The following is a 26,053-nucleotide window of genomic DNA, read 5'->3' as shown; positions in this document are numbered from 1 at the left end:
GTGGTGGTCTTGTTTTGTAGGGTTGGACAGAGTAAACAGCAGATGAAATGATACTTCGAGATGCATGGATAGTCAATCCACCTTGCTTGGCTTTCACAGTCACTTTCCGCTATCCTTTGATGCTTATGTTCTGTCCATAGTTGAACTGTCACCTGAGTACATGAACTTGTGGGAAGCAGTCACTCTGAGGATGAAGTCATTTATTGACCTATTCTGTTTGTAGAATGGCTTTGTCCTTATTTAAAACAGGATTTTTCCTGTCCTTATTTTGAATGGGATTTTTAAGACTTAAATTTTCTTAGCACCAACAGCATTTGAGAAGATCATTCTATGCATATTTGCTTCCCTCCTTACATGTACAATATCACTTATCTCTCATCATGCTACATGTTATGTATAGATAGGAGTGTCTTTTATCACATCTTAGAACTGGGTTCTGATTCAGTCTTGGGACTCAGAGGTGCATAGATTCATTTACAGGTCCTGAAAGTCATGATGCCCAACTACCCATATTCCTTAGAAGCATTAAATATGTCATGGAAGTGATAAGCATACATATGAAACATTTTCTGTATAATACAGCACTACAGTATCTAGTGAGAACTTTTGATTACTCTGTTGCTAAAACAAGTAGTGTTATCCATGGTGGCAAATAAATGATTAAAATCCTCAGTCAGGTGGTCTTGTACTACCTGCTGAGATGTTGTTTTTGTTCCCTGATTCTTGAAGTTACTGCTGTTCAGTGCCTCCTGGTAGTTCTCATGCTCTTCTGTACAAATAGGAAGCAGTGTCTTTACTATGGACAAGTAAATATTCTGCTCAGGCTTATGCTTGAGTTATCCAGCGTGATTGCAGACTTCTGTTCAGGACTTCTAGTAGCAAATTGCTGTACAGAGGAGGAACATGCTTCTCATTTGGTAATATACTTTTAATGTAGTTATTCTTGGCAAGAAAGAAGCTGATCAACTTTGGCACTGCTTGCTGTAGTTTTCTCGGGTCTTCAGGGGCCTTACTGAACCTCCTGAAGACCATGAATTTTTCATTTCTTTCATAGTACCAGAGAGCAACACACTTGAATGCCTTGCCTTGCATAGGATGAAATCTGGAGAAGAAATTCAGTCTGTGAAAGGCTGGTTTGTAGGGATCATACCACATTGCTTGGTGTAGGGCAAGCTATTTTATTTTTGGAGCTATATATACACCTTGTACTGGTATTTTCTTCCCATTCTTACCTGAGCTCAGCTTGACCATCATAACTGAATTAGCTCTCTTTGTCAAGCAATGTGGAATTAAGAAGGTCTTCAGAGACAGAGTTGTATACATGTGTTGAAGCTCAAGATAATCATCAGCTATAGCTCATCTCAAATGACCTCACTAATGTGGATCCTTGTTCTTCAAATTATTGTTAAATGTTCATTAAGTGAAATCTGTATGAAGTATTGAGTGTTACTTGTGCATGACATAACTTTCTGAGGAACAGTATGGTCTTAACTTGTTCTGAAAGGGTAACTTGAGTCCTTAGTGTGCTTTCATGCCAAGGTCTTAAGTGTGTACCTTTGGCTAACACTAGGTATCTTACAAGTTTAAATTGCTTTGTGATACTAAAAGCAGATTCCAAGGAACTTGGTGCTAAAGCTTGATAGAGTCTGGTGAAGTTGACCACTATTTTCAGAAGATGTCTCAAGTATAGCGTAATGATGCTGGACTAAACTTCTTAAACTGTAAAGTGGATCTTGTTTTGTTTGGAGATGTCCTCAGACCATCAGGTCTAAGAACTACTCAGTGGCTCTTTCAGTAGCATCACACAAGTATGGGGAATACATGCTTTTAAACTAACCCTCATTTTCATCTGCTGTAGGTTTTCTCAGGTTGTTTAGTATGACATTTAATTTGTTATTCTACTGTTAACAGAGGACAGTCAGGAAACTTAAGTACATTTTTGTTGGACATTGAAACCTTTTGTTATGGTAGTACAGGCAATGAACTTGGTTCAACATATTGGTGAGCTTAAGTTCTTTACCTCAAGTCTTTACTTTAGTGCATATATCCTGTATGCTTCTTGTTTTTAATTCATCTTCAATGCTTAGGAAAAATCTGTTTTTTTTATATACCTTTTTCTGTGCTTAGCATTGCTGTGTATGTGAAATATGAAAGTTAACTTTTCAGTCTAAAAAAACATGAGATGGATAAGGAATATGGAAGTGCTTTGAGAAGCAATGTGGGACAGAAAACATTTCACTGTAGTCTGCAAGACGGGGCTAAAATAGTGCCTTTATACCAATAGGCACGTAACCTGCACAAATAAAGCAGTCTTTCTGTGCAACGGAGATTTTTGTTTCTGTTAGTTACTTTTAAGATTAAAATCTAGAGTTGTCTGTTTGAGGAGTTACCTGTAGATGTGTCTGTAGAGTTATCTGTAGATAATTTAGAGGTTAAAATACACCTTTGTGCAGGGAAGACAACCTCAAGCTTCAAACTGACACAGAAGCATGGCAAGAACACTATTAAATCAGTACGCAGTTAGCTGTGCTGAAACCTCTCTTTGCTAGGAGAAGTTAACCATGTAAAGACTGAGGCACGTAATGGTGTTACTGTAAACCTCGGTCACTGAAAGCACAATTTTGTTTAGATTTCTTATCTCCTAGTATTCACGTTTGTTAATACATTTAAGTATTCAAATCAGTATCAGACATATAATGCAAATATGCAGGGCACTCTTTCACCCTACTTACTATGCCATGTTAGTGAAATCTTAACAGGATGTGTTGGCTGTCGTGTTGCAGCTGCTTCTGGTGTTACTAGACTGAATAGGCAGCTCAGTTAGAATGCAGTTCTTGCTTATGTCAGTATTATAACCGTAAATTGGAGAATTCCATGAAAATCTGCAAGATGTTCCCTTTCTCTAAAGGTCTCACTGTGCTACTTTTATGTTATGGCTGGCCATAACAATTAGAACGGTGTAACAGGAGAAATATATGTTAAAATGTTTGGATTAATGATTTTCAAATGTTTGTTATAAGTGTTGTTCTTAATTATATTTGTTATATCTAGCCATACCCAGAAGATCCAGCAGTGTACAAACCACTCTCCCAGGAAGAGCTGCAAAGGATAAAAAACGAAAAGAAACAGAAACAAAATGAGAGGAAACAAAAGATATCAGAGAATCGCAAACACTTGGCCAGTGTACGGGTTGTACAGAAGAACCTTGTCTTCGTGGTAGGGTTATCTCAACGCCTAGCAGATCCAGAGGTGAGCACTTCACACTTGCAGATCTTGCTCTTAACTTACTGTCAGGAAACTGCTGGAACATTCTTGTGCCTACCCTTGTCTGTCTGTAGTGGGTACTAAATAAAACAGCTTTCAAAATTTCCGTGATACTGATGCTTTTCTTAAGGCAACTACTGAGCTTCCTACTCCAAAATAATTGTCTTTGTTTTTGAGAGTATGGATGCTTTATTTTTACGGAAATTGTTCTTTGTATTCATTAAAGAGCTTGATGTTGAGCTTAAAACGAGTTTAACACTTTTAGTTACTCACTTTCCTGTGCTAGGTCTGCTGGCACTACGCAGCCGTGTCATGCACTGCCTATTCTAAACTACGCAACTGTGCTATGCACTGTCTATACTGAAATGGGAGCCAGTTCAGATTATAAAGAGCAAATATATGTGTAGCACAGATCTGTAAGGACAGAAGAAAAAAGTCAACAGCTGAAGTATACCTAGGAAGGAGTACAAGAGTAATGTCACTTGAAGAAAAAATTAGTAAGAGAAGGACCGAGGAAAGGCTTACTACTCTGTATCATCAAAAATAAGTTTTTCATTTGGGGAAAACTGTTTAACTGGATAAAAAAACAGCATTTTTAATAATGCTTTCTTCGCTTCCATCATCAGTCAGCTGCAGATAGCTAATGGAATTAGTGCTAATGAGTAAGAGTACCTTGAATTAGAATGTGGAAGGAATGTACTACAAGATAAATAGATGTCTTCAAGAGTGTTGTGCCAAGTTAAATTTGCCTGATTGGACTAAACTGTCTGGAGAAACCTCAGATATAAGTGACTGTTACTGAGGACTTGCTGAGAATGGGCCACATTTTGGTAGGCTGGAAAAGAACAAATGTAAAACACTGTTTTTAGTGAAAGGAAATAGGATAGGAAGCAAAGAGAAAAATCAGTTAAACTGATACAACCTCAAACACTACAGTTTTGACAAGAATATAGCAGCAAGTTAACTGCAATAGCACAAAGCCAGGCCGATGTTGACAGTTGCTTGCAATTTATCATTAAAAAATGCATTAAGTTTCTTTGAACAGAGAGTGGATTTGTAAGAGGAAATAATATACACAACTCTTTTTTAACCTCAGGTAGTTCCACGCTTATTTGCATAATAAGTGGGAGGGTTGTATTATATTATGTGGTGGTCAATATTTTCACTGATATGTCAAAGGATAATGGGTATTTACTGAACACTGTATGTAATACCCAGATAGCTTGATTTCAGAGAAACCTAGCCTGAAAGAGAGAGATGGGATAGATTAAAAAAAAAATAAAAGGCTTCAATATTTTCAACTTGTTTTCCACTTAAGCAGGCAAAAATCCTCATGTACAAATAAACATGATTTGGAAGGGGAGACGGGCTGCTATTTAATGTTTCTGAAAATAGGCCTGTGGATTGTAATGGAATGTGCAGGTGGATCCACTTCTGGCACACACTTTTGAAAATTGTGACGGCCATGCTGCCATACGTTATCAGGTGTGCAATCAGTAAAACACTTGAAGAAATCCTTCTCCTTAGGACTGCCAGTCTCCTCTGGAATGGTGCCCAAAGGTGGCATTGGGCCTTTCAGGAGCAATGTAAATCAGCTGAAGAACAGTCAGAAGAAACCAGTGAGAGTTTCTAGTTGAATGTACGGTGTGCCCTGTACTTCTACAGGACTTTTGCAACATGATTAATACTGCTTGATCTTGAAGATGTTGATGCTCCCTGAAGAAGGGAGACAAGGTGGTTAGGTGAAGTTCTTGGATCAGTACAGTTTAACTGTATTGTAATATAAATCTGAAGATGTAGTTGGGGAAACAAATTGTCCTTTCTTCCTCTCAGCTTACATAGGCTCAGTCTGAGTAGTCACTTCTTCCCATCACAGGGAAAGAAAAAGAAAGGCTTTTGGTAGCAGCCTCTCAGATATTGCCAATTCCATTGGCACACAGGTAACCATTATTCAACAAAGTTACTTAGTATGCTGAAGATGTTTCTGCTTTGCATAGGATCCCCAAATAGTTATTACTTAACTGATGCAGTGAAAGGCAGGACAGGATTTTTTTTTCATTCTGGTGTGATATTCAGTCACATTTCAGTGTAGTGTTGTTTCTGCAACATTTTTTTCTTGCCCCCTATGAAGTGTCATATTTTTTCCTATACTTAGCCTTAAGTTTTTTTTGAAAGATTAGACTCAAGTTAATTAATTTACTCTACTTCTCTTGGTGTGGAGCAAGTGAGTCAGGATTCAGCTGTTTTTATTCTGGCAGTTAATATATCTGAATGCAAGTTTAAGGTGGTCATTTTAAAACTGGAATTCATGTGATTCTGGATTTTTCCTCAAATTATAAAATAGGTGCATGCAGGAATGTTTCATGTTGAATGGGATATATATTGCCAGAGCGGAGTTTAGGTAGTTCAAATAACAAAAATAAAACACAATATAGTATATCCTTCATTTAAGTTCTTTACTGCAGTGGCAATGCACTTTGTATTGCAAGTAACGGTGTTTCTCACCGGAAAAGAAATCTGCATCCGTTTGTCTTCCCATTTGTAGAAAAGATGTGGGTTTCATTAAGTACGCAGGCAAAGTACAGTCCCGTATGAATTGCAGTTAACTTTCCAATATACATCTTTAACTTTCTTCCTTTTCTTTTTGTAGGTTTTGAAACGACCAGAATATTTTGGGAAGTTTGGTAAAATACATAAAGTTGTCATTAATAACAGCACATCATATGCAGGCTCACAGGTAAGACTGTAGCGGCTCTTGTGACTTCTATTCCTACAGAGAAGATACGTATTTGTCCTGTGAATCCAGGGAACTATTTTTGTTTAAGCAGTAGATTAAAGTAGTAAAAAGAAAATGCATAATATTGCAAAAGCAAAATTACTGTACTAGCTGAGGCACTTGTCCAAACAGTTTTGAAGTTCAATTGGAAGATGCAGAGTAAGTAGAAAGATTAAAAATCAGGAGACAGGATGAGAATCTTCAAAGCAGCAGAAACATGGCATTCTTTCACTATTCTGCATTTCATGGACAAAACACCATTAATTATTTTCTGAACCTTAAGGGATATTTTGATGCATTTGTTTTCCTTCATGCATCAAATCTAAATTCTCATGAACTGTTTTAGGCTACTTTCAGAAACATCTGGCCTTGAATGTATCAATTTCTGAAGTGAGCTAGTATAAAAGCAACTTAATGCTCAAGTCTGTCTGGAAAAAAAAATGGCATGTTTTCTTTCTAGGGTCCAAGTGCCAGTGCATATGTAACCTACATCCGGTCAGAAGATGCTCTCAGAGCCATACAGTGCGTCAATAATGTGGTGGTAGACGGCAGAACACTCAAGGTGGTAATGCTTTTACATTTTCATATATATGTGCTAGGATACTGATATCAGTGCATACCGTAAACTTTTATTTGTATAGATGTGCTTGCGTTCCTGAACAAAAATGTCCAGTTTAGCGGGCTACTGATTTTTTTTGGATCTACTTTCCTACCATTAATCATAGCATGGAATTTTAGTGAGCTTCCAGCATGTGATGCTTGAGGGTTGGCAGGTAGGTTCAGAGCAAAAGTTTGAGACCAATGTACCCCTTCCCCTTTCTCACTGTGGCTTTTTTTGTAAAACTTAAAAAGATTTTGTGAAAACCTGATTATTTTCTTCTACAGAACATTTCTGTAGTCCAAATGCATGAAGTAAGATTAGAGAGGAGTGTATCTCTGCAGTAGTTTTTGTGATAGTGTTTGAGCTTTTCCTTTCTCATCCTCAAAATTTCTATCAAGTTAATGTCCTGTTTACAAAATGTTCTTGTAGTAGTAAGCCTACCTTTATCTCAAGCATTCTGTTTCCATTCAAAAGGGGGTGAGGTGTGTTGGGAGGGAAGAATATCCCAGAAGTCAAGCCTAGGTTTACTATATAACAGCCTAAAGCTTGCTGTGTCATGAAATCTACACTTGTCTGTCTTTACTTGCCTTTTTTTTGTTTTTAAATTTGCATTGATTAGATTTGTTTATTTTTCTCCTACCAGACTTGTACTTTGCTTGTTCTATAATGTATGTAAAATCAATGGGATGTGATGGTCTGTGCTCAGCCATCTTAAAATTAATGCTATGATGTCATATGATTTTAAGTATTTTTTTTAAAAAAAGCCTCTGTGGGAAATATAATCTTTTTCTTCTTGGTGTCTATATAAATGCTTATATGGGCAACAGAAAATTGGTTAATAGTCATTTCCTGACCCTGTTAAAGAATATTAACCAGTTGAATGTAATACAAACTTATAGCTACTTTATTTGTTGTTTGCATTCATAATCATAAGGAGCCAAATATTTACTGAGGCTCTTATTTTGGTGTTTGCTTAGATTATGTGAAAATAGAAATACGTTTTAATTATCTAATGCTTAACCATATGGATTTCTTACAGATGAACTTTTTAGTCCATCTGCATCAAAAATGCATTATGATAGAACTCTAAATCTTGATGCTATATTTTTTGTAAATATAGCATTTTTCTCCTTCTATTGTAAATGGCATCCTTACCTTTTGGTGCTTAGTTTAGCTAATGAATATTTTCCTTTTCTTCAGGCATCATTAGGTACAACAAAATACTGCAGTTATTTTCTAAAAAATATGCAGTGTCCAAAACCAGACTGTATGTATCTACATGAGCTGGGAGACGAAGCAGCCAGTTTCACAAAAGAAGAGATGCAGGTAAATAATAATTAGGAAACGCATGAAATAAGGCATATATGTATTTTCTTGTGTACAATTTAGTCCTTTATTTATATAACGTAGTCTTCTGCAGAATGTTATTGCACAATTGATTTTTGAGTTACAAAAGGTACTTAGGTGCTTCACCAGTTAGATATTGAAATTGTGCGGTTAGCTAAATTTTTAGTTGTGCATTGCCTTGAAAGGCTAGAAGTCCTCTAAACGTTGCTGAGACAAAAACATGAACTCTTAATCAAGAATTCACGTAAACTTGAGTTAACTACTTGCCTTTTCTTCATACCAGTGTGAGGTGATGTTATTTTAGATCTCTATAAAAGAGGTTGTTGCAGATCTAGGCTTTCTGGTAGGTTTTGTGTATGTGGTCAGTTATGGCTTAACTATCGTATTGTGACTCGACCGTGCTATCTGAATTCTGATACATCTTAGCTTGTGAAGGGTATAGAAAACATTTGAAAATATAATACTGAAGGTAACTATAGTAGCCCATAAATACTGATACAGTTTTTTATGGCAATCTTAACAGCAAAATAATTATCTGGAGTAGGGAAGCAAGTAAATGCTTTAGTTCCTCAGTAGTGGTGCATTCTGAAATCTTTAGAATTTGCCCCTCTACATGAGGTATGATAAAGCTTTTAAACTCAACCTTAAGTATGCCAGCCATGCGTCCGTGTTAGTTTTTGCATGTGGTCTCACCATGAAGGAGGTGGTCCACACTGTCAGTGCTAGCACAAATGTTGTACAAGTAGATTTTATTTCATGTGCTGGTCTCATTTGAGGTAGGAAAGAAGAATGTCTGTATCTAAGCATTTTTTTCACAAAATAGCAGTTACTTCTGAGAATTTCAACTATTTCTTTCTGAAATTAAAGAAAATATCCTGCTGGTTTAGATGAGTAGTCCCTGCAGTTTATATCTTGTCTCAGATGATGAGAGTAAGTAAAATTCAAGGAGACCTTGCAAACCAGGCTACTTCTGATTGTTTCCCTGTATTTCTACCACCACTTACATGTTAATAGACAGGAGCATACCCTCAGAAATGTATAGGCTTTTTAGTTTCTTAGTCGTCAGTCGTTAATTTAGTTAAATGATTTTGAACCTACTGGTACCATGAAGTCCACAAACTTTTGTGGCAGCAAGTCCTAGAATTTCACTGTTTTCTAAAGCACTTTCTTTTTCCTGTGTTAAACTGATTACTGGTCAGTTTTGTCAAGTGTCCCCTAGCTGTAGCATTGCAGTACTTGCTAAAAGCAAACCCCTTATTTATGTTAGTCATTACTTTTGTGATATTGTAGAACTTGATTTTACCTTTCTCAGCCTTCTACCCAAATTGCAGATTTTCTGCAATGTGTTTAAACTTCTTTTGTAAAGCAGCTTCTCCCTTTCTGTAGTAACTTCTGTTGTCCTTCTCTGGTATCTCCTGTGCCGCCTTTAGGATGCAGAGACCAGACACGTCATATTCATGATGCAGGGGCAGCAAAGCTTAATATAGTAGTCATCAATGATAATCCCTGTAAGTGCCCTTCGTAATGATGCCCAGCACATTTTTGGGTTTGGTTGTCAGTGCATAACGAGCTAGGGGTTTTAGAGATGTTGGCAGTGACTTGAGTATCTCTTCCCTCAGTTCTAACAGCCAGCTCAGAGGTCAATAGGGTGTTAGGATAGGTTAACTTTTTATAGTGTAGGTGTTAAAAGGTTAACTTTCCCTAGGCGTGTTACCTGACCTGTTTCTGTGGTGAAGCTTCTTTGCTATCTTTTTGCATGTATGCTGGGGGCTGTGGGTTTCTTTTGGAGTTCATCGTTACCAGCACGGTAGTTTACTGCCCAAAAGAGATTGGTATCATCAGCAAAGAATTTGCTGTTCACTTCTTTCTCATGCTGACTGATGACATTGCATAAAACTGATGCCAGTCATCAGTCCTCATTGCTTGCTTCTGCATCCAGTTATCAGTTTCTTTTTGTATTTCTATCTTTGAACCATATAAGAACCTTTTCTTTATCCCAGGGCACCTTTGTAAATAACCTTTTGGTGTGAAATCTTAGCAAAGGATTATTTGAAAATCTCATGGTTTCTCTGTATTGTTGCTTATTGACACCATCAAGAAACTCCGTACCAGTGAAGTAGGATTACTCTTTAGAGATGATGATCAGACTCATTGTCAACAGACCGTTTATCCATGTACTTCTGTCTTTTTTCGTTACTTTTTTTAAGATGGAATTTGTCATCTTATGAGGGATGGAGGTTGAACTCAGCAGTCTGTTGTTCACAGGATCTCTTCTACACCCCTTTTTGTAGAAGTCAGTTACAGTGGCAGTCTGTCAGTCCTCTGATGCGGCTGCCAGTTAAAAGTGATAGGCTTACATACCTTGGTCAGCAATTTGGTTTTGCACGGGACCCTGGCTACTTATGTGAATCTTCCTTTCTTGTTCCTTGTTACACTACTTACATTTTTTTCCATTTCATATTGCTTTCTTGGCAATCGTTGAAAAGTGCATTGTGTTTTTAGTAAAGGTGAAGTTGGGAATTTAGATGAGACACGTAGGAGATGCTAGTTTTTGCCTCTGCGTTAATTTGTTAGGAGCTTGTCAGTAGTTGACCTCTTAAGGTGGTACAGATCAGTTACTAACTTGGGATTATTTACAAATGTATAAAGTTAGCGTCCATTTATTGTGAGTTTCTCTTTCCTTATAGGCGGGTAAGCACCAGGAATATGAACAGAAACTACTGCAAGAATTATACAAATTAAACCCCAACTTTCTTCAGTTATCTACGGGTACAGTTGACAAGAACAAGAACAAAGTGACAGCACTGCAGAGGTACGATGCGTAAGTACTGATGCTGGACTACCTGACAATGCTTTCTTTTCAGTTATTCCACAGAAAACGTGCTTGTTCCTATTACTTCCCTTATGTTGCCTGCTCTTTTTGGTGTGTGTTATGGGAAAAACTCGAATATTGTTTATTCCCGTGAAGTTAGAGGTATTCACACTGCTTTGCTCTAATACTGAGTCTTAACGTGGTTTAAAAAAAGATTCTGCTTTCTGCATTTGGATCACTCTTATTCTTAAAGAAGAACGTTGATTTCGTATTTGCACAAGTACATATGGTAATGATTATTAAAGAACAGACATTAACTTTTTGGGATGGAGATGAATGCGGTCTACTCACAACTGAGTATAAGACACCTTATTGCCTTGCTGCATGTTTCTTATTGTGCCTTCATATCATGACTTGGAGTGCAGTTCTTGTATTTGGTGTAAAGACCTTGGAAACTGAAATGATCGCTTTCTTTGACTAAGAATTCATGAGATGTGAATAAAAGACTTCTTGCCTTCATCTAGTAAACTTAAATCGTTTATTTTCACTGTTTTAATTGTGGATAGCACTACTGTTTGTTATAATAATATTTCGTTGAAGTAGTTTATTTTCAGTAAGCTATGAAAAGATTTCTGTCCATATGAGTACAATCATACAAACCTGAATGAAAGCCTAAGGTTATCAGTCCTCATGTAAGTTACCTGCTCAGGTCTTATATTTAAGATACATAAAAACTGATAGTAAGTTCCTTTTTTTCTATAGTAATCTCATTAGTAATTATGAATTGGAGCTTGGCCGGTCTGTGGTGCTAACGTTTTAGCACTTGTGGAAAAATTGGCATGTTCCTCTAAAGGCAACAAGTAGTCAGCCTGGAGCTGATTTCTCTCATCACCTCAGCGTCATCATTACAATACAATCTGTTCTTTGCTGATGGCTGGGCACCATCTTGTGGGTTGTAGCGTGCATTTCTTCTTACCGCTAGGATTTTGAAATGTTTCTGAGTCCCATCTCATCAGTACAAAACATAGCTTGTGAGCTGGTGAATGTTTCTCCTTCACACCTTCCTACCCAGTTAGGTTCTCGTTTTTCCTGATTCATTGATGTGATATTAGGTCTGGCAGTTTGTCAGCGGCTCTGACAACTCTGTGGTCATTCTATCATTTGTGGTGCAATATCCGTTTCACTTTGGAACGGAGAAGTAGCTGGGTTCTAAATAGTAGACGTTTAATTACAAATATCCAGTAGTAGGGAATAGAATTTCTTCAGCGCTGCATAAATTCTTTTTCACAATTGTGATCTAACTTGAAAGCTCCTACTGGCAGAACTTTTTTCTTGCTGCTGAAGGCAAATGTTAAAATCCTTCAGTGCAACTTTGTGTACATGGGTGTTCGTCTTTTGCTGTGTCACTTAATAGTAACAATGACTGTGTTTTCTTAAAACTACTGGAGTCCATGTTTAAAACAGATCAACCTCCTTTTTTCTACTGTCTCCTTTCCGGAAGAACCAAAATGAAGGCTCTACTATGCTAGAAGTAGAAACACTGGTTAGGCACCTGCTGGTCTTCTTGAGGTGCATACAGCTTTGAACTTTTAAGTAAAAAAATAAAGAAAACCTGTATTGTTGCTTTACCTTTCATTTTGGTTATAAAACTGATTTTTAACTGACATTTCAAAATTAACTTTAGTATAGAAGTGACTTTATGTTGCAGTGGACATAAGTATATTTTAAATCTGTTAATGGATTTAAAGTCTCGTTACTTGGCTCCCTCTTGCAAGGGGGAGAGTCACAGCTGATAACAGGATGTCTTCATTGCTCAATATCTGATTAACTCATCTCTAGTTCAAATATGTGCAAAGCAAGGATGAGATCTGTAAATCAGTCAGTTTTCATCTGTCTGCCTGTAGTGTAGGTATGTGAGAACAGCAAATCTTACGATACTAACTGATATTTGAGGGTAGCTAGTAATATCAATTTTATCTGGAGTATAAAACAGCTACGGGAACTTCCACATTTTGACTTAATATGTAGAGAACATGTGGGACCATGTAGTAAGAACATTAATGAAAGGGGCATCAAGAGTAACATGTTAAAATTTTTTTGAAAGCTCAGTCCTTATGAATACAGCACTTGGACAACAGCACCCAAACACTAAAAGTAGCATCCTAACTGAAGCAAATGAAAGGCTGAAGGTAATAGAAAAGAACTAGAGAAAGTGAAGACAAATCTTTGTATCAAGTTTTTAGCTTATAGTGTTATTGGATGGTAATGTTATTTGAATGCATTTGGTTACAGATATTTCAGCCCACTTCAGTTTGTATAAAACATAACTATTTTCAGTGATAACTTTAGCTTCGAGTCTTCGTTTGAACTTTTTTCCAGATTGAATGTTCTCTCTGAAATGAAATGTAATTTTTAAAAAGGGATGTAATTACGGCTTAAAACTGGAAATGAAATGAGCAGTAACTTGAATGAACAATGCATTCATCTGACTGGTCTCATGGTCTGTTAATAACGCTGTGGACTCTTATGTGGGAATAAAACAGAGCCTCGTCTTTGCCAGGCTTGTTAGGTCCTGGAATATAGAAGATTTTTTAAAGTGTAAAACATTAGCTAAACTACCTTTAAAAATACCTAGGGGATAAAGCCAGTAATTCTAAATGAGGTGTATGTAGGCCTAGATACTTGAAGCTGTCAATGGATTCCCCCCCACCTCGAATGGACATGTTTGGACTTCAGCATTGGCAGTGGAGCTCTATCTATTCAGTGAAGAAAATGGAGAGCTCTGCCCAGTTTTTCTCCTCTCCCTGCCTCCCAATTCTTTTTTTGAAATCATCACCACTTAAAATCTGAGAAATACTATCCAGATAAATCTATTCTTATGGATTGTCTGGCACAAGGATTCATTTTCTCAGTGCTTACAATTTTTAAAACACTTTCTTCATAACTTGAACTCTTCTTTTTTTTCCACTCTTGCCTTTTTTCAGACTGAACAGTAATAACAAAGATGCCTGGCCATCATTACAGAGTTCAAGTAAATCAGCCAACGGCTTAACAATGGAACACAGGAAAACGCCTCCTATATTAGAAAATGGCACAGACCCAGAACACATGACTCCAGATGGTGCAGACTCAGATTTCGGGTAATTGTGCTGCCTTTTATACTTCAGATAGCGTACTTTCTCTCTCACTGACTGGTGTGGAGGGAATGATTCTCCAGTCTCTCTGGTTGGAGAGCTGGATTGAAATCCTGATCAGGTCACAGAAAGCCAAGCTTAGCCTAGCCCATGTCAAAAAGACTGGTTGGCAGGCTGCAGGAGAACTCTAAAGTAGTGATGGTACAGGTAGGGGCCCAGGGGAACTGCATAATCAGGCATCAGCAGCTTGTGTTAGCTGCTTGCAGAGGGCCATGGTCCCAGCCAATGCCAAGCCGTTTGTTTCTGTACAAAAGCTTCCACACAAGTAGCATGCCAGTGGCTATATATCAGGAGACATCACTTGGAAGAGCTTCAAGAGAAGGAACCTGAACGTTAGGGCTGTATATCTGTCATCTGTTCGCTGTGGTGTGTTCCAAAAACACAACTGCAGAGGTAAGGGTTCCCTGATTATCGCTCAGTAATAGGAACAACACACAGCAGATTCAGCTGAGCCTTCTTTGTGCAGAGGATGTAATTCATCTACTTGCAATAACTTCTTCATTGTTAACCGATATTTTTTCTTCTTTTGGTGCCTCCCTTGAATAGAACTAGTGTTTTCTGCATGAGTATTACCTGCACTTACTTACAGCAGTCTGCAGTCACGCTGTTACTGTTTTTATTGGACCACCTTGCATCATACTGGTTTGGGCCTATTCAGAGGTCAGATGAGAAAATAACAAGGTGAACATTAATATTTCAAGAGGTGGTGTTGCTGATTAGAGAGCTGATCTTCATTTTAAATGAATATTGAGCTGATGCATTAACACTGAGTGCTGCTGAAAATGGTACCTTATTTTAGTAGCAGTTTGCCTGAGATATGGACAGAGATCCTATGGTTGCATCTCAGTAGTGACATGCAGCTTCCTTCTCATCTTTTTGAAAAGAATGTGCTATATATAGGTAAATGTTGTGACTAATGGCTAATGAATCTTCATTCTTGAGGACTGAAAGCATATTTTAGGATTACAGGCTGCTTAAGCAGGTTCAAGTATAATACACATTGTCTTTCGGTGTTTAGGCCATCATTAGAAGTTGTCTGTTGCATAGCTTTAGGCTGCAGTGTTGTGACTTTCTGTCAAAGGCTCTGAGAGAGAACTTACTTGGAACATCAGCTCTACAATCAGGATGATTTAATGAAGCGTCTACAGCAAATTCTTATGCTGTAGGTATTCAGAAATTACTGACATAGGGAACTTTCTTCCAAGTGGAAGAACTTTCTTCGTGCTGTTCAACCACTTATAAATCTTCACTGGACTAATACTTGTTTGCAAAACTAATCTTCTGATTTTTCTTCTGTAGTCATATATATTTGACCTTCAGTTACCTTTATGAAATACCAATGTAGTGTTCTTTTGCCCCAGAATTGTTTTTATTAATGGGTAACACTTAAACACTTTCTTCACAACGAAGAAGAATGTATTTTTCTGGGTTTAGATAGTCATCCTGAGAACAAATACCCGAGGAATTGAATTTTGGACCTTGCTACATGGCTCTATGCAGTATCACACTTCGTTTTCAAACAGCCCTTGCTACTGCAACTTGTCTACAATCTGAAGTCTTCAACCAGTTAAAATATATCTATATTTATTTTGCACTAACAGATTGGGCCTGTAATTTGAATTGCATCACGTTCATGTTCTTCTAGTCCTTGTCTGTAGGACTAGTGTTCTGGGCTGTGTAATCAGATGCTTGTGCATCTCTTCTTCTTACAATAGATTAAATGAAAATATCTTTAAGTTGCAAAGCAGAGATTTTTGTCTGAGCTTACGCTAATGAAACACCATTAGTTTTGTATTTAGTACAACTACGGCTGTTCACAAGTGCCTGTGAAATCTTGAATCCAAAGGTATGCCATTTTAGCTGAGTCATGTTAATTCCCTGTGAATAGCTTTCTGAAGTGGTTTTCTACTGTACCTCACCTTCAGTTCTCTTTATTGACAGTTTTTTGTATTGTCTTTCTGCATTTTTTTCCCTTCTATCATCGCAAAGCTCAGTTTTCTCACCTTGGAACTAATTTCTGCTAGTTAAAGCTTTGAGGCTGATGGAAAGCTTGACTTGCCACCAGGATTAAGTAGTTAATTTAATTTCTTATCTCTCCCCAAATTTATTTAGGACTCACGTGGGAACTGACAACATAAGTATTTAGAAAACCCAACTTTCTCTCCAATAGTAGAATAGATGGAACTGACAACAAATGTATACTGTCCTGGCTTTTGAGTGGCTAAGAGTTACTCTGAAGACACTTAAAACTTTCCTTTTGTTCCATAACAGGGGAGTCAACAAGCAGAGTGGAGAGTGGTGGGAAGAAATATTGTGGCAAATTTTTTAATCATAAATATTCCAATAAAGTCTAATAAATACTGGACTTCTTTCCTTCTTATCTCTCCCAATTTAATTTTGGTTTGTTTTTCTTTCAAGGTTTTTCTATCACTACAAAATCAAATGTTGAAGTTCACATTAAATACCTGAGTGACTTACTGACTTTTTCCCCCTCCCACTTTTGCAGCCCTATCGACAAACCTTCAGATTCCCTCAGTATAGGAAATGGTGACAGCTCCCAGCAGGTAAGATAAAGATAAATGCTGTGAACATAAGAATTGAGTTTGTTTGGCTTGGTACAACTTGTAATTTGAGAAGGAAATACTTTCTGAAGTATTGTATAACTTTAATCGAAACAAAAGTATGCTGCTGCCGAGTTGCTTTAGTGTTAAACCTTGTACTGAGCTATATATTAACTAAAGGAAATGTTGCCAATAGCTTTGAGGATTTTTTTCAACTGTTAGTGAAGAATATTTTGTATATAAATGCTCAGGACCTAATTGTCTCTCTTCCTCCTTTGCCTGTAGATAACAAACAGTGACACACCTTCACCACCGCCTGGTTTAACAAAACCCAATCCAGTCATACCCATCAGTTCATCTAATCACAGTGCACGGTCCCCTTTTGAAGGGGCTGTAACAGAATCACAGTCGCTCTTCTCTGACAACTTTCGGCACCCTAACCCCATCCCTAGTGGGCTTCCTCCATTCCCCAGCTCTCCACAGACTTCAAATGACTGGCCTACAGCACCAGAACCACAGAGCCTCTTCACATCAGGTACACACACCTCTGTACCCAGCTTCCACTGCTCTATATTGGTTCCTTTTTGCAGCTGATGCCTAGAACACTGTAGAACTAAAAACTCTAGGGTATGCTTTATATAATTTTCCACCACTTCACAAATGTTTAAAATGTTTTACTACAGCATAACTGAATTGCACTGACACAAGAATTTTTTCTAAAAGAAAATTTACAGAACTTTCAAACCGCATGGCTAAATTTTCAGAGTGCTTTAGTTTTTCTTAGCCATGTGTCTGCTTAATAGGGTGAGTGACATGTATTTAATGCTACAGGCTTGTTACTAAAATTAATCTGTTTATAATCTGCAATTCCAATGTCAGAAGCTATGCAGTAGAATTTCAAATTTTCTGTAGAGTATCCTGCATAGTTATCTGAAGCTGCCTAATCTTTCCGAAGTGAGGTTATATATATTCAGAAGAGATAAAAGTACAGTTAATTGCAGCAATTGAAAGATACAAAATACCACTTCACATGAATGAAACATCATTTTAGGAGTATTGATATGGTCTTGGGAATGGTTATCATTTTTAGTTTCCAAATTAGAAACCTAAGGGATGTGTTCAAAAATTAAATGAAACAAGATCAGTAATAAATAAAACGTAATGATGCTTTGGGATAGAATAGCATTTTACTTAGTGGCTAATCTTTTAATGCTCATCTCCTTCTCGATGTCTTAATCCTGTTTGTAAATAATATTACCAAGAAAATTACCTGCTGCTAAAGTACTATATACACCAGTTTTGTGAGGATTAAGTAGCAGTGGGAGACAACTTCCAGGTGGCTTGTTTCATAATGGATACAAAATATATGGCTGCTATTAAAGTAAAAGTATGATGGACAGGGGTTTTTGCCTGCCTACCAACACTTTTAATCTGAAAATGAAATTGTAGGTTTGTTTTCTGAGAGGATGCTGAAGTTAATTTTAATGGTACCTAAAGCAGCAGTCCAGGTTCCCTGCCAGCAGAGGGAGTTGTTGTAAGTGATAGTACCTTGTACTCATCAGCTTTCTTCACTGCAATTTTTAAGGAAAAATATGGTGAAAATAGGATCAGCATTCTCTGAACCTGAGCTAAGAAACTTAAACACTATAATAAAATGAAGTGCTAATTGCAAGTGCAGGGAAGACCAACTCTTCTGCCATGCTGCTTAAGAATATTTACCAATATCTTGTAATGTAGTTTCTTATTTCCTTTGTTCAGTCAAAGCGCATACATACGAATTTGGCTTTTGTCATAATAGCAGACAATACGTTTTAACCACTACTCAAAAGTATCTGAGGGAATACCCCCACCCGCAGTTCTTTGCACAGCACAGTTGAAGCACAGCATTAATGTTTAAAGAGAAATACTGAACTGAGTAACAACTTTAAACTCTGGTAACACTTCTCCCCAGTAATTTGGGTGGAAAGAATGTCCTAATGTCTTTTGGTTTCTTTCTACTCTGCTTTTACTGAAAAATGCTTATTTTACAAAAGCTTTTGTGCAGTCGGAGCAGTTCTGTAATAAAACTACTGCTTGCTAGTTCTGCCACTTCAGCTGAAGTAGAAATCTATTACAGTCTGGTCTGAAAATGGATTTCCAAGCTGATAAAATGATGTGTGTCTTTGGGGAATTTACAAAGAAATATTACATGAAAGATAAAACTGGCGACATAAATTACACTGAGGCTGAGATTTTTGTATGGACAAATACTAATTCTTGTTCTAAATCTTATTCCTCTCCAACAGAAACTATACCAGTATCTTCCTCCACAGACTGGCAAGCGGCTTTTGGGTTTGGTTCCTCCAAACAGCAAGAGGACGACTTAGGGTTTGACCCCTTTGACATCACCCGCAAAGCCTTAGCAGACCTGATTGAGAAGGAACTGTCAGTCCAAGACCAACCTTCCCTCTCGCCCACATCTCTTCAGAACCCTACCCCACACACTACAACTGCCAAAGGGCCAGGCTCTGGATTTCTGCATCCTGCTGCACCCGCAAATGCCAACTCTCTCAGTAGCACCTTTCCACTCATGCCACAGAGGTTCCCACAGTTTCAACAGCATCGAGCAGTTTACAACTCCTTCAGTTTTCCAGGCCAAGCAGCTCGCTATCCTTGGATGGCCTTCCCACGCAATAGCATCATGCACTTGAACCACACAGCAAATCCCACCTCAAATAGTAATTTCTTGGACTTGAATCTCCCACCACAACACAGCACAGGTCTGGGAGGGATCCCTATATCAGGTAGGTGAATCAGGACAGCCGTGAATATGACTTAATGCGTGCTTTCAGTTTCTGAGTCAGGACAGGAAAAGGTAATAGCCAGCTACAAGTGGTAGAACTATGTCTCTTAACTGTCATACTAGGCTTATGAAGAGAGGGAGGAACATCATTTTCAATAGACCCTCTCCATTAAAAAAAAAAAGTATCTGGATGTTTAGCCTTGTAATATTGAGCTTTATAAGGAAGGTGGAGTATTCTGTGCCCGCTTAATTTTGTGCCAAAACAGACTGGTATTTTGGTTCTTCAGTCTTTCCAAACTGGCTTTCCTTAAGGGTAGGCCCTGAAAGTGAATCGTGACTTTTGTGTTGATGTGAGGTGCTGACCAAAGTTACTAAAACTTCAGAAAATTGTAATGATTTGTGCCACATGTCTTGGCTGGGGTTGTTCCCTCTTGTGCATAACCAAATGAATGTATAATAAAATATTCAGTGCTGTTCATTTCTATACTTCAGATGGCCTTAGTTGTATCACGTTAGTCTTTCACTGAATGGATGCTTGCAACGTTTGTAAGAGGCTTCATCCTGATTGTGAGGCTTGTGATGTTGGAGGAAAATAAATGTGCAGTCAGGTCGTTCGCTGCCCTGAATTAGCTGAGAGGCTCCTGCAGCAAGCTTTACAACTAAGGAGCTAACTTTGACAATAACTGTTCTGATTAAAACTTCATTTCTGGAATTTTGAAATCCTTCTGCAGCTCCTATATGGCTTGTCCTGCCCAGCTTCTCTTTTTCTAATGGGGGGCGGGGGGAATTGTGTTAGGTTTATAAGGAACTGCAGGTAGAAACTCCGTAAGCTCTGTAGCCGTGAGTTGAAGAAAACTGTCTCGAGATGTTGCCAATGGTACTTTCTTCGGGTGGTGTTTGAAGTACTAGGTATACTGCAAGAAGGTGACCTAGAACAAGTCACTTTTGTTTTGATGCTCTAGTGCAAGAGCTAATTCTGGCTGTTTCCCTGTTCTTTGTCCTCTTTGGAGGCTTGTCGAAGCTATGGTACTGCTGTAGAGTCCTTCAGCTGATTCATAGTCTAAGCATTTTGTCCAGATGACAAATGCAAATAGTTCAGTCTTTATGCTAGCAGTGACAAAGTTTTAAAACAAAAATTACTGATACTGCTTGCACTGAAATGTGTGTGTGGGGAAGAAGAGTTGACATTGAGTCAAAAATGCAGCATCTATAGCACTGCAAGTTGTTGCTCGCTCTCCCCTAAACTGCAGAGAACTCACAGGAATTTTGCAAGACTTTGTCTTGACTTTACTGCTGAATTGTAAAACCCTCCTTGTGAAGGGCCTGGTAACAGTACCCTCTTGTGGACTAGGAGGGCAGGAAGATCCTTCAGTGCTGAAAACTGATCCGTTTGCAAAGCAGATTATTCTCAGGTTTGCCAAAGTATTTTTTTTTAGAAGGCATTATTTTAATTGCCTTTGGCAGTTTGAAAGTGAATTTCTTTGTAGAAGGCTTGGTACTCCTGAAGAGCCAGTTGTGTGCTCCTGGTTGATGCACGCAGCCCATGTCACGTGCTTTCCCCATATGTCTTAAGGCCACAGAGATGGTACTTGATCGTATCCTTTTGTGTATACAACTGCTAGAACCAATTAATCTCAAAATACTTTTGGCAGATAAAGTGCTAAGAACAGAAAGCAAACATCTGCTGTAGTCTCTATGGAAAGTTCCTTTGACTTGATTTTAAACTCTTGTTATAGAAAACACTGTTGCCTGGTTCACAGTTAGGTAGCATTAGTAGCTGCTATGCAAATGCTTCTCAGCTGATCTGCATGTCAGTTCTGATGTACCTTGAAAAAAGTGATCTGTGTGAACAAAATTACTGCTTTTTCCTTTTCTTGTCAGATTGGCTGAAGTCTAAAGGAGGTCTGGTATATCTTGTGCTAGTTGAAGTTGTACTACTTGTTGTACTACTTGCATTTAGTGTCTTGGGTTTCCTGCAGTGACTCTAACTGCTTCAGAAGTACAAATAATTTGAAAATCAGGAGGTGCCCTCATGCCTCTTTTTTGATACGTTGACTTGCTAGTTTCCAATGTATTGAATTTATTTTCAAAACTGTATCTAGTGCACAAGCTTTACAACAGTGTTTTGTGAAAGAGTAATACCTGTTCTTTATGCTCGTTTTTAATCTACCAGTAGCAGATGTGTAATTATAGGACTTCCCTAGTTTCCTTATTTGATTTATGGATTCAGGGAGGCAAGTGGTATACGAGTAAAGAAACCATGTAGGCATGACTTTGTTAGTGGTTTATAACAGACTCTAGCTGGTGTAGAAAGGCCTTATGTATCACTAGAGCCATTTTGCAATACAGAGGGGTTAGTTGTAGTATATCTGAAGCACCTGTTAGCTTTGTTCTTAGTCTGAATTAAAGTATTTTAGAAAATGTCATCAGCTTGGCTGTTTCAGATATAACAGCAAAAGAAACTTGAGTGTAAACAAAACCTTCACATTGTTTCCTAGCAGAGATTCAAGTGCTGTCAAAGTTGCGTATTTCCTGAGAGATCTCACCAAATTTTTTACATGACCGTGAAAGATCACAAATTCCTAAAGCAGGTGATACTGGACCAGTCATTTAAAAGAAAAAAAAGGAAAACATTTGTTCTGTGCATCATCTGATTACTCTGCATGCTGTGTTTAACCAACCCTTTTCAACTTTTCCATTCAATTTATGTGAAAACAAGCAGCCCTTAAACTCTTCAAAATGAATTGTTTTTTTAAAGCTAGTAAGCTACTTCCTAGGCTTTCTAAATCCCAACTTTAGTTGGTTCCACTTAAGTGTATTTGTTTTTAAAGCTCGTATGGAGAAAGCAATGTCTTCTGAACTCCTGCTGATTCTGCTTTATGTAGACGTTTTATTCACGTGAATGTGAAGTATTCATGTTTGACGTGTTAAATGTAATATTTTAAAGGTGCCTTTTGTCTAGTTTCAAATCAGATCTGTGCTGTCTTTCTAATTCCATAGCTCCAAGTAGAGCTATTGGCAATGCGTGCTAGATTTAAATGGAAGGACACAGGTGCTACCTAAATGTTTTAAGCTCTCATTTAAAAAAAATCTTTTGAATGTGGTAGCCTATTTCTCAGTAGTAGTACTTCTGCTGTTTCTAGTGAAGTGACACAATTGACTTCATGTTAAAACTATGCATATACTTGAAATTTGCCATACTCATCAGACATACTGTTGTCCCCAATCTTTATTTAAATGAACTTTTTGATTGACTGATTCACAAATTAATTTTCCTTCCTTCTTGTCTGTCCAGCAGGATTTTGTAAACTGTAATAGATGTAACATAGTTCCATTGCAAGGGCCAGTTTAGTCTTTAGTGGAATGGGTTAGATGGCTTGCTGTGTAAATATGCCTCGGGATAAAAGTTCAGTGACATCTTTCTGGACAGCATGGTTGTTGCTAAAAGCAATCTTACCCTGGATTGTGTGGGGAGGGGCTCTCCTTTATTCTGCAGATAATGACTAAGGAAAGATGCACCAACAGCACCATGAGTAGATGTGCCTTTTTTAATTTTACTGCAGGCTGTTAGGCTATCAAGAAGCTTTGATAGTTAATACACTATCATCTCTGCTACATTACCTGATTTTATATTCTAAAATCATAAGTGTAGTATTGGGTCACAGAATAGAGCAGGGCTCTGTTTTGAGACAGATGGTAAAATGAAATGCATGTCTATTAATAATGGGAAAATAGTTTAGTGGGTGTTTGGTAGTCATGGATTTTATTACATAGAAAAAAAAAGAACAAATTTACCCAGCTAAAAGTAGAATAAAGCTGTAAATTAGCTCACCTTTCCTGACAATTTTATGCAATGTGTGAGTAAAATTTTGAAACACTGGCTGTTGTTTCATATATTAATTGCATAATTATTATGAATTTAATTCCAAATTAGGAGAAAATATAATTGTAAAAGCTTCTCAATTCAGTTACAATGAGATGGATTAATTCTAGCTTTTCCAGGACTAATGGTACACAACATTGTGTGTATATCTGTTCCACAGATACTAAAAATCTAAGATACTTGAAATAGTCAAGTGGGTCTAGAGACAGTTAGGAAGCATAAAGAATGAAACCCTGTCTCCTAGCGGTATCAGTGCAAGTTAAACAGCGTTGCCTCATGTCCCTTTGTTTTGTTGCAGTGCTTGAAAGAGCACTTTGCCACGCTTTTCCTCTTGGCCTGACAATGTGAAAGGTTTAATGCCAGTTTGAAATTAAGTATAGATGCTCATGCGGGTTAAGAGTAAGATGCATTAGGCCATTAATTTTCTGTTCTAAGCCTTTAAAGAAGACTGCTTGCTCCCTTGATGGTCTTCGGTGACATTTGGCTTTCTGTCAAGCCAAAGCACTGCAGCTTCATGTTGTCTTTTCTGTGCTCCTGATGAGATCTATGGCTGCCTGTAGCTGAAGTCTTTATCTGATTAGGTGTAAATATTGAAAACAGCGAATCTGTTGAAAATCTGAACTGAAGCAACTAATAGTTTAGGTGCTGGGTTTGACACCTCTGAAGGCCTCTATCCTTCTAGAGCACAGGGCAGCCTCTCTCTGAAATGGATGTTATGCCAATGTCAAGATCTCTGCTCACCTGAAAATAAAGGACTGAACGCTGCTTTTAAGTTGTCATATAAAAAGGGCTGTTTGGAAATGACCCTCATCTGTTTCCAGTATTGCTTTTGCTGACCATTGCAGAGATCCCCTGTGCTATTTTCATCAGCAAATACGATGCCATTCTTGGTCTAATCTTTGCTGTTGAATATTGTGCTCTTCTCATCAGTTCTTATGCCCAGGGTATCTGATTTGTCATGGAGGTTCGTGGGCCTTTTCCCCTTCTCCCATCTTATTTTGGAAATCATTTGTTCCTGTGTGCATTCCCCACCCATGAAAGTCAGAGCTTATTTATAAGCTCTGGCTCTTTCTCCTTTCATTTCCAGTCCTAATTGATTTTGTATTTCACTAGTGAAGAGGTGAAATTCTCAGCACCATATGTAACAAATTAAATTTGAAAATAAGTTTTTGGCTTGCTTGCTTCCCTTGCTCCAGAGGTGCAAGGAGGTATTTTTAATGCTGCTAGGTTTAAAATATAGTATATGGAAGTGAGACTTCTGATCCATTTTTAAAATAGTAAATATAGGGCCAATCTCAAATGGCATGGTTTGAAGCCTGCTGTGAATATTTTTTATTGTACCTCTGTTATTGTGTTCCTCAACTCCCATATACTTTATGCATTCACTAGTAAGTCCCGTCCTCCGTAACAACATAATCTTGTCATTCTCTCTGAAAGAACCTCATCCCCAGCACCTGTCCTTCAAGTCTTGCCATTTCTCCATCTGCTTTAAAGTCTCATCTGACCTCCCCCCAGCCCCAGTGCCTTTTTGGTGTTGATATAGCAACTGTTTTAAAATCCTATGGAATTTTTCTTATGATTGTACAGGAGATACTGTTCCAAATAAAGTTTACTGTATAAATACCTATTCCTTCATCTCTGTGAGCTTGGTTCAAGCTCTTACTAAATTTTTGAAAACGTTTAATTGTAAGATTATTAGGGATGGCAGTTAAGGACAGGCATCCTGCTTTTTTGCCTGTTTTTTACATGTCTAATTTTACTTTGAAAGAAAAATGTGACGATGTAAATATAAAAATAAAAATCCTCCAACTTTTCTTGGCTGCAGCACATCAGAGAAATGACTAATCATGTTAACATAGCTAGACTCGAAACAAATGCTATGTTGGCTGAAATTGGCCCGCGTGGCTCGCCTCATTTGCACTCTGGCCCATCAGTCCTGACAGCTTTCAGGTAACTCCCCAACAAGAAGCAGGGGAAGCGAACACGGGGCAGGTGTTTGAAGTCAGCCCTTCCTGACTGTTCCGTGTCCCCAGTAGTCTCACCAAAGAAACTTCAGCTGCATGAGCACTGTGGCCTTAGCCTGTATTTTAGGCATGGTAGACTAAATTCACTACATAAAAGCAAGAGCTTTTCATTATTAAACTATTTAAGAGCAGTTCACCAAATGTTATAAAAGCTGTATCAGACAAGTAGCGTTGTCAAATGAGGCCACATCTTGTGAATGGACTTGAAACTTCAAATCTTTCCGGGTCAAGTCAATTTTACAAATTCTAATTATGACTGAGTTTTAACAAAAAGCACACAGTTCATAAGCTTTCTACATAAATGTATTTCTAAGTAAAACAACTTGAATAACCACTGAGAAAAGTCGAGCATAATTAAAAAAAAAAATTGTAATGGTGCAGGAATGTAAGTGAAATACCCTAAAGAAACAACAGCAATTAAAAGAACAGTGTTATGAAAAGGGTTTTCCTTCTGAATGACACCAAATCTCTCTTGGGAAAAAAAATCTGATCTTTTCCCTGCTTTGTCATCTCTTGGTTCCTTCCCTGTCACAGCCTCAGTTGAACTCTAGCTTGTTCCCAAAGATACCGATTAAAAAACTATACCTACCTGTGTGTATGTTTACATTTAAAGTGGGTCATCCCTGTTGGAAGATAGTATTTAGTAATCAGAATTACTGTCATGGAGGGTTTGTTTTTCTTTAGGTTTCTTGAACCTTCTAATGGAGTGAAGTATCCACAAATATACCTCAGCTGTATTGGTTACATACATGGAGAAATTGAAAATGGGTTTGTAATTTGTTAGTGCATGCATTCATTGTACTAATGCT

The 26,053-nt window shown here is 37.8% G+C and overlaps 1 protein-coding gene across 11 annotated transcripts in view; it reads left to right on the top strand.

Moving 5' to 3' along the window:
- Nucleotides 1–26,053, top strand: part of CNOT4 (CCR4-NOT transcription complex subunit 4) — a 92,062-nt gene that overhangs the window by 55,791 nt on the left and 10,218 nt on the right. For 6 of the 11 annotated variants that reach the window (XM_083821215.1, XM_083821213.1, XM_083821210.1 and 3 more), the window contains 9 exons: nt 3,052–3,249; nt 5,915–6,001; nt 6,501–6,602; nt 7,842–7,967; nt 10,676–10,800; nt 13,785–13,940; nt 16,501–16,558; nt 16,841–17,090; nt 18,841–19,338. In XM_083821215.1, the coding sequence (XP_083677341.1) occupies nt 3,052–3,249; nt 5,915–6,001; nt 6,501–6,602; nt 7,842–7,967; nt 10,676–10,800; nt 13,785–13,940; nt 16,501–16,558; nt 16,841–17,090; nt 18,841–19,338 (1,600 nt within the window). Of the gene's footprint in view, nt 1–3,051; nt 3,250–5,914; nt 6,002–6,500; nt 6,603–7,841; nt 7,968–10,675; nt 10,810–13,784; nt 13,941–16,500; nt 16,559–16,840; nt 17,091–18,840; nt 19,339–26,053 lie in introns of all 11 variants that reach the window. The other 5 variants (XM_083821219.1, XM_083821211.1, XM_083821212.1 and 2 more) reach the window with 2 other exon arrangements.

Source organism: Anser anser, assembly GCF_964211835.1.
Source record: "Anser anser genome assembly, chromosome: 1".
NCBI classification, from domain to species: domain Eukaryota; kingdom Metazoa; phylum Chordata; class Aves; order Anseriformes; family Anatidae; genus Anser; species Anser anser.
Note: the sequence above shows the minus strand (reverse complement) of the source record. Positions and strands in the feature narration are given on the sequence as shown.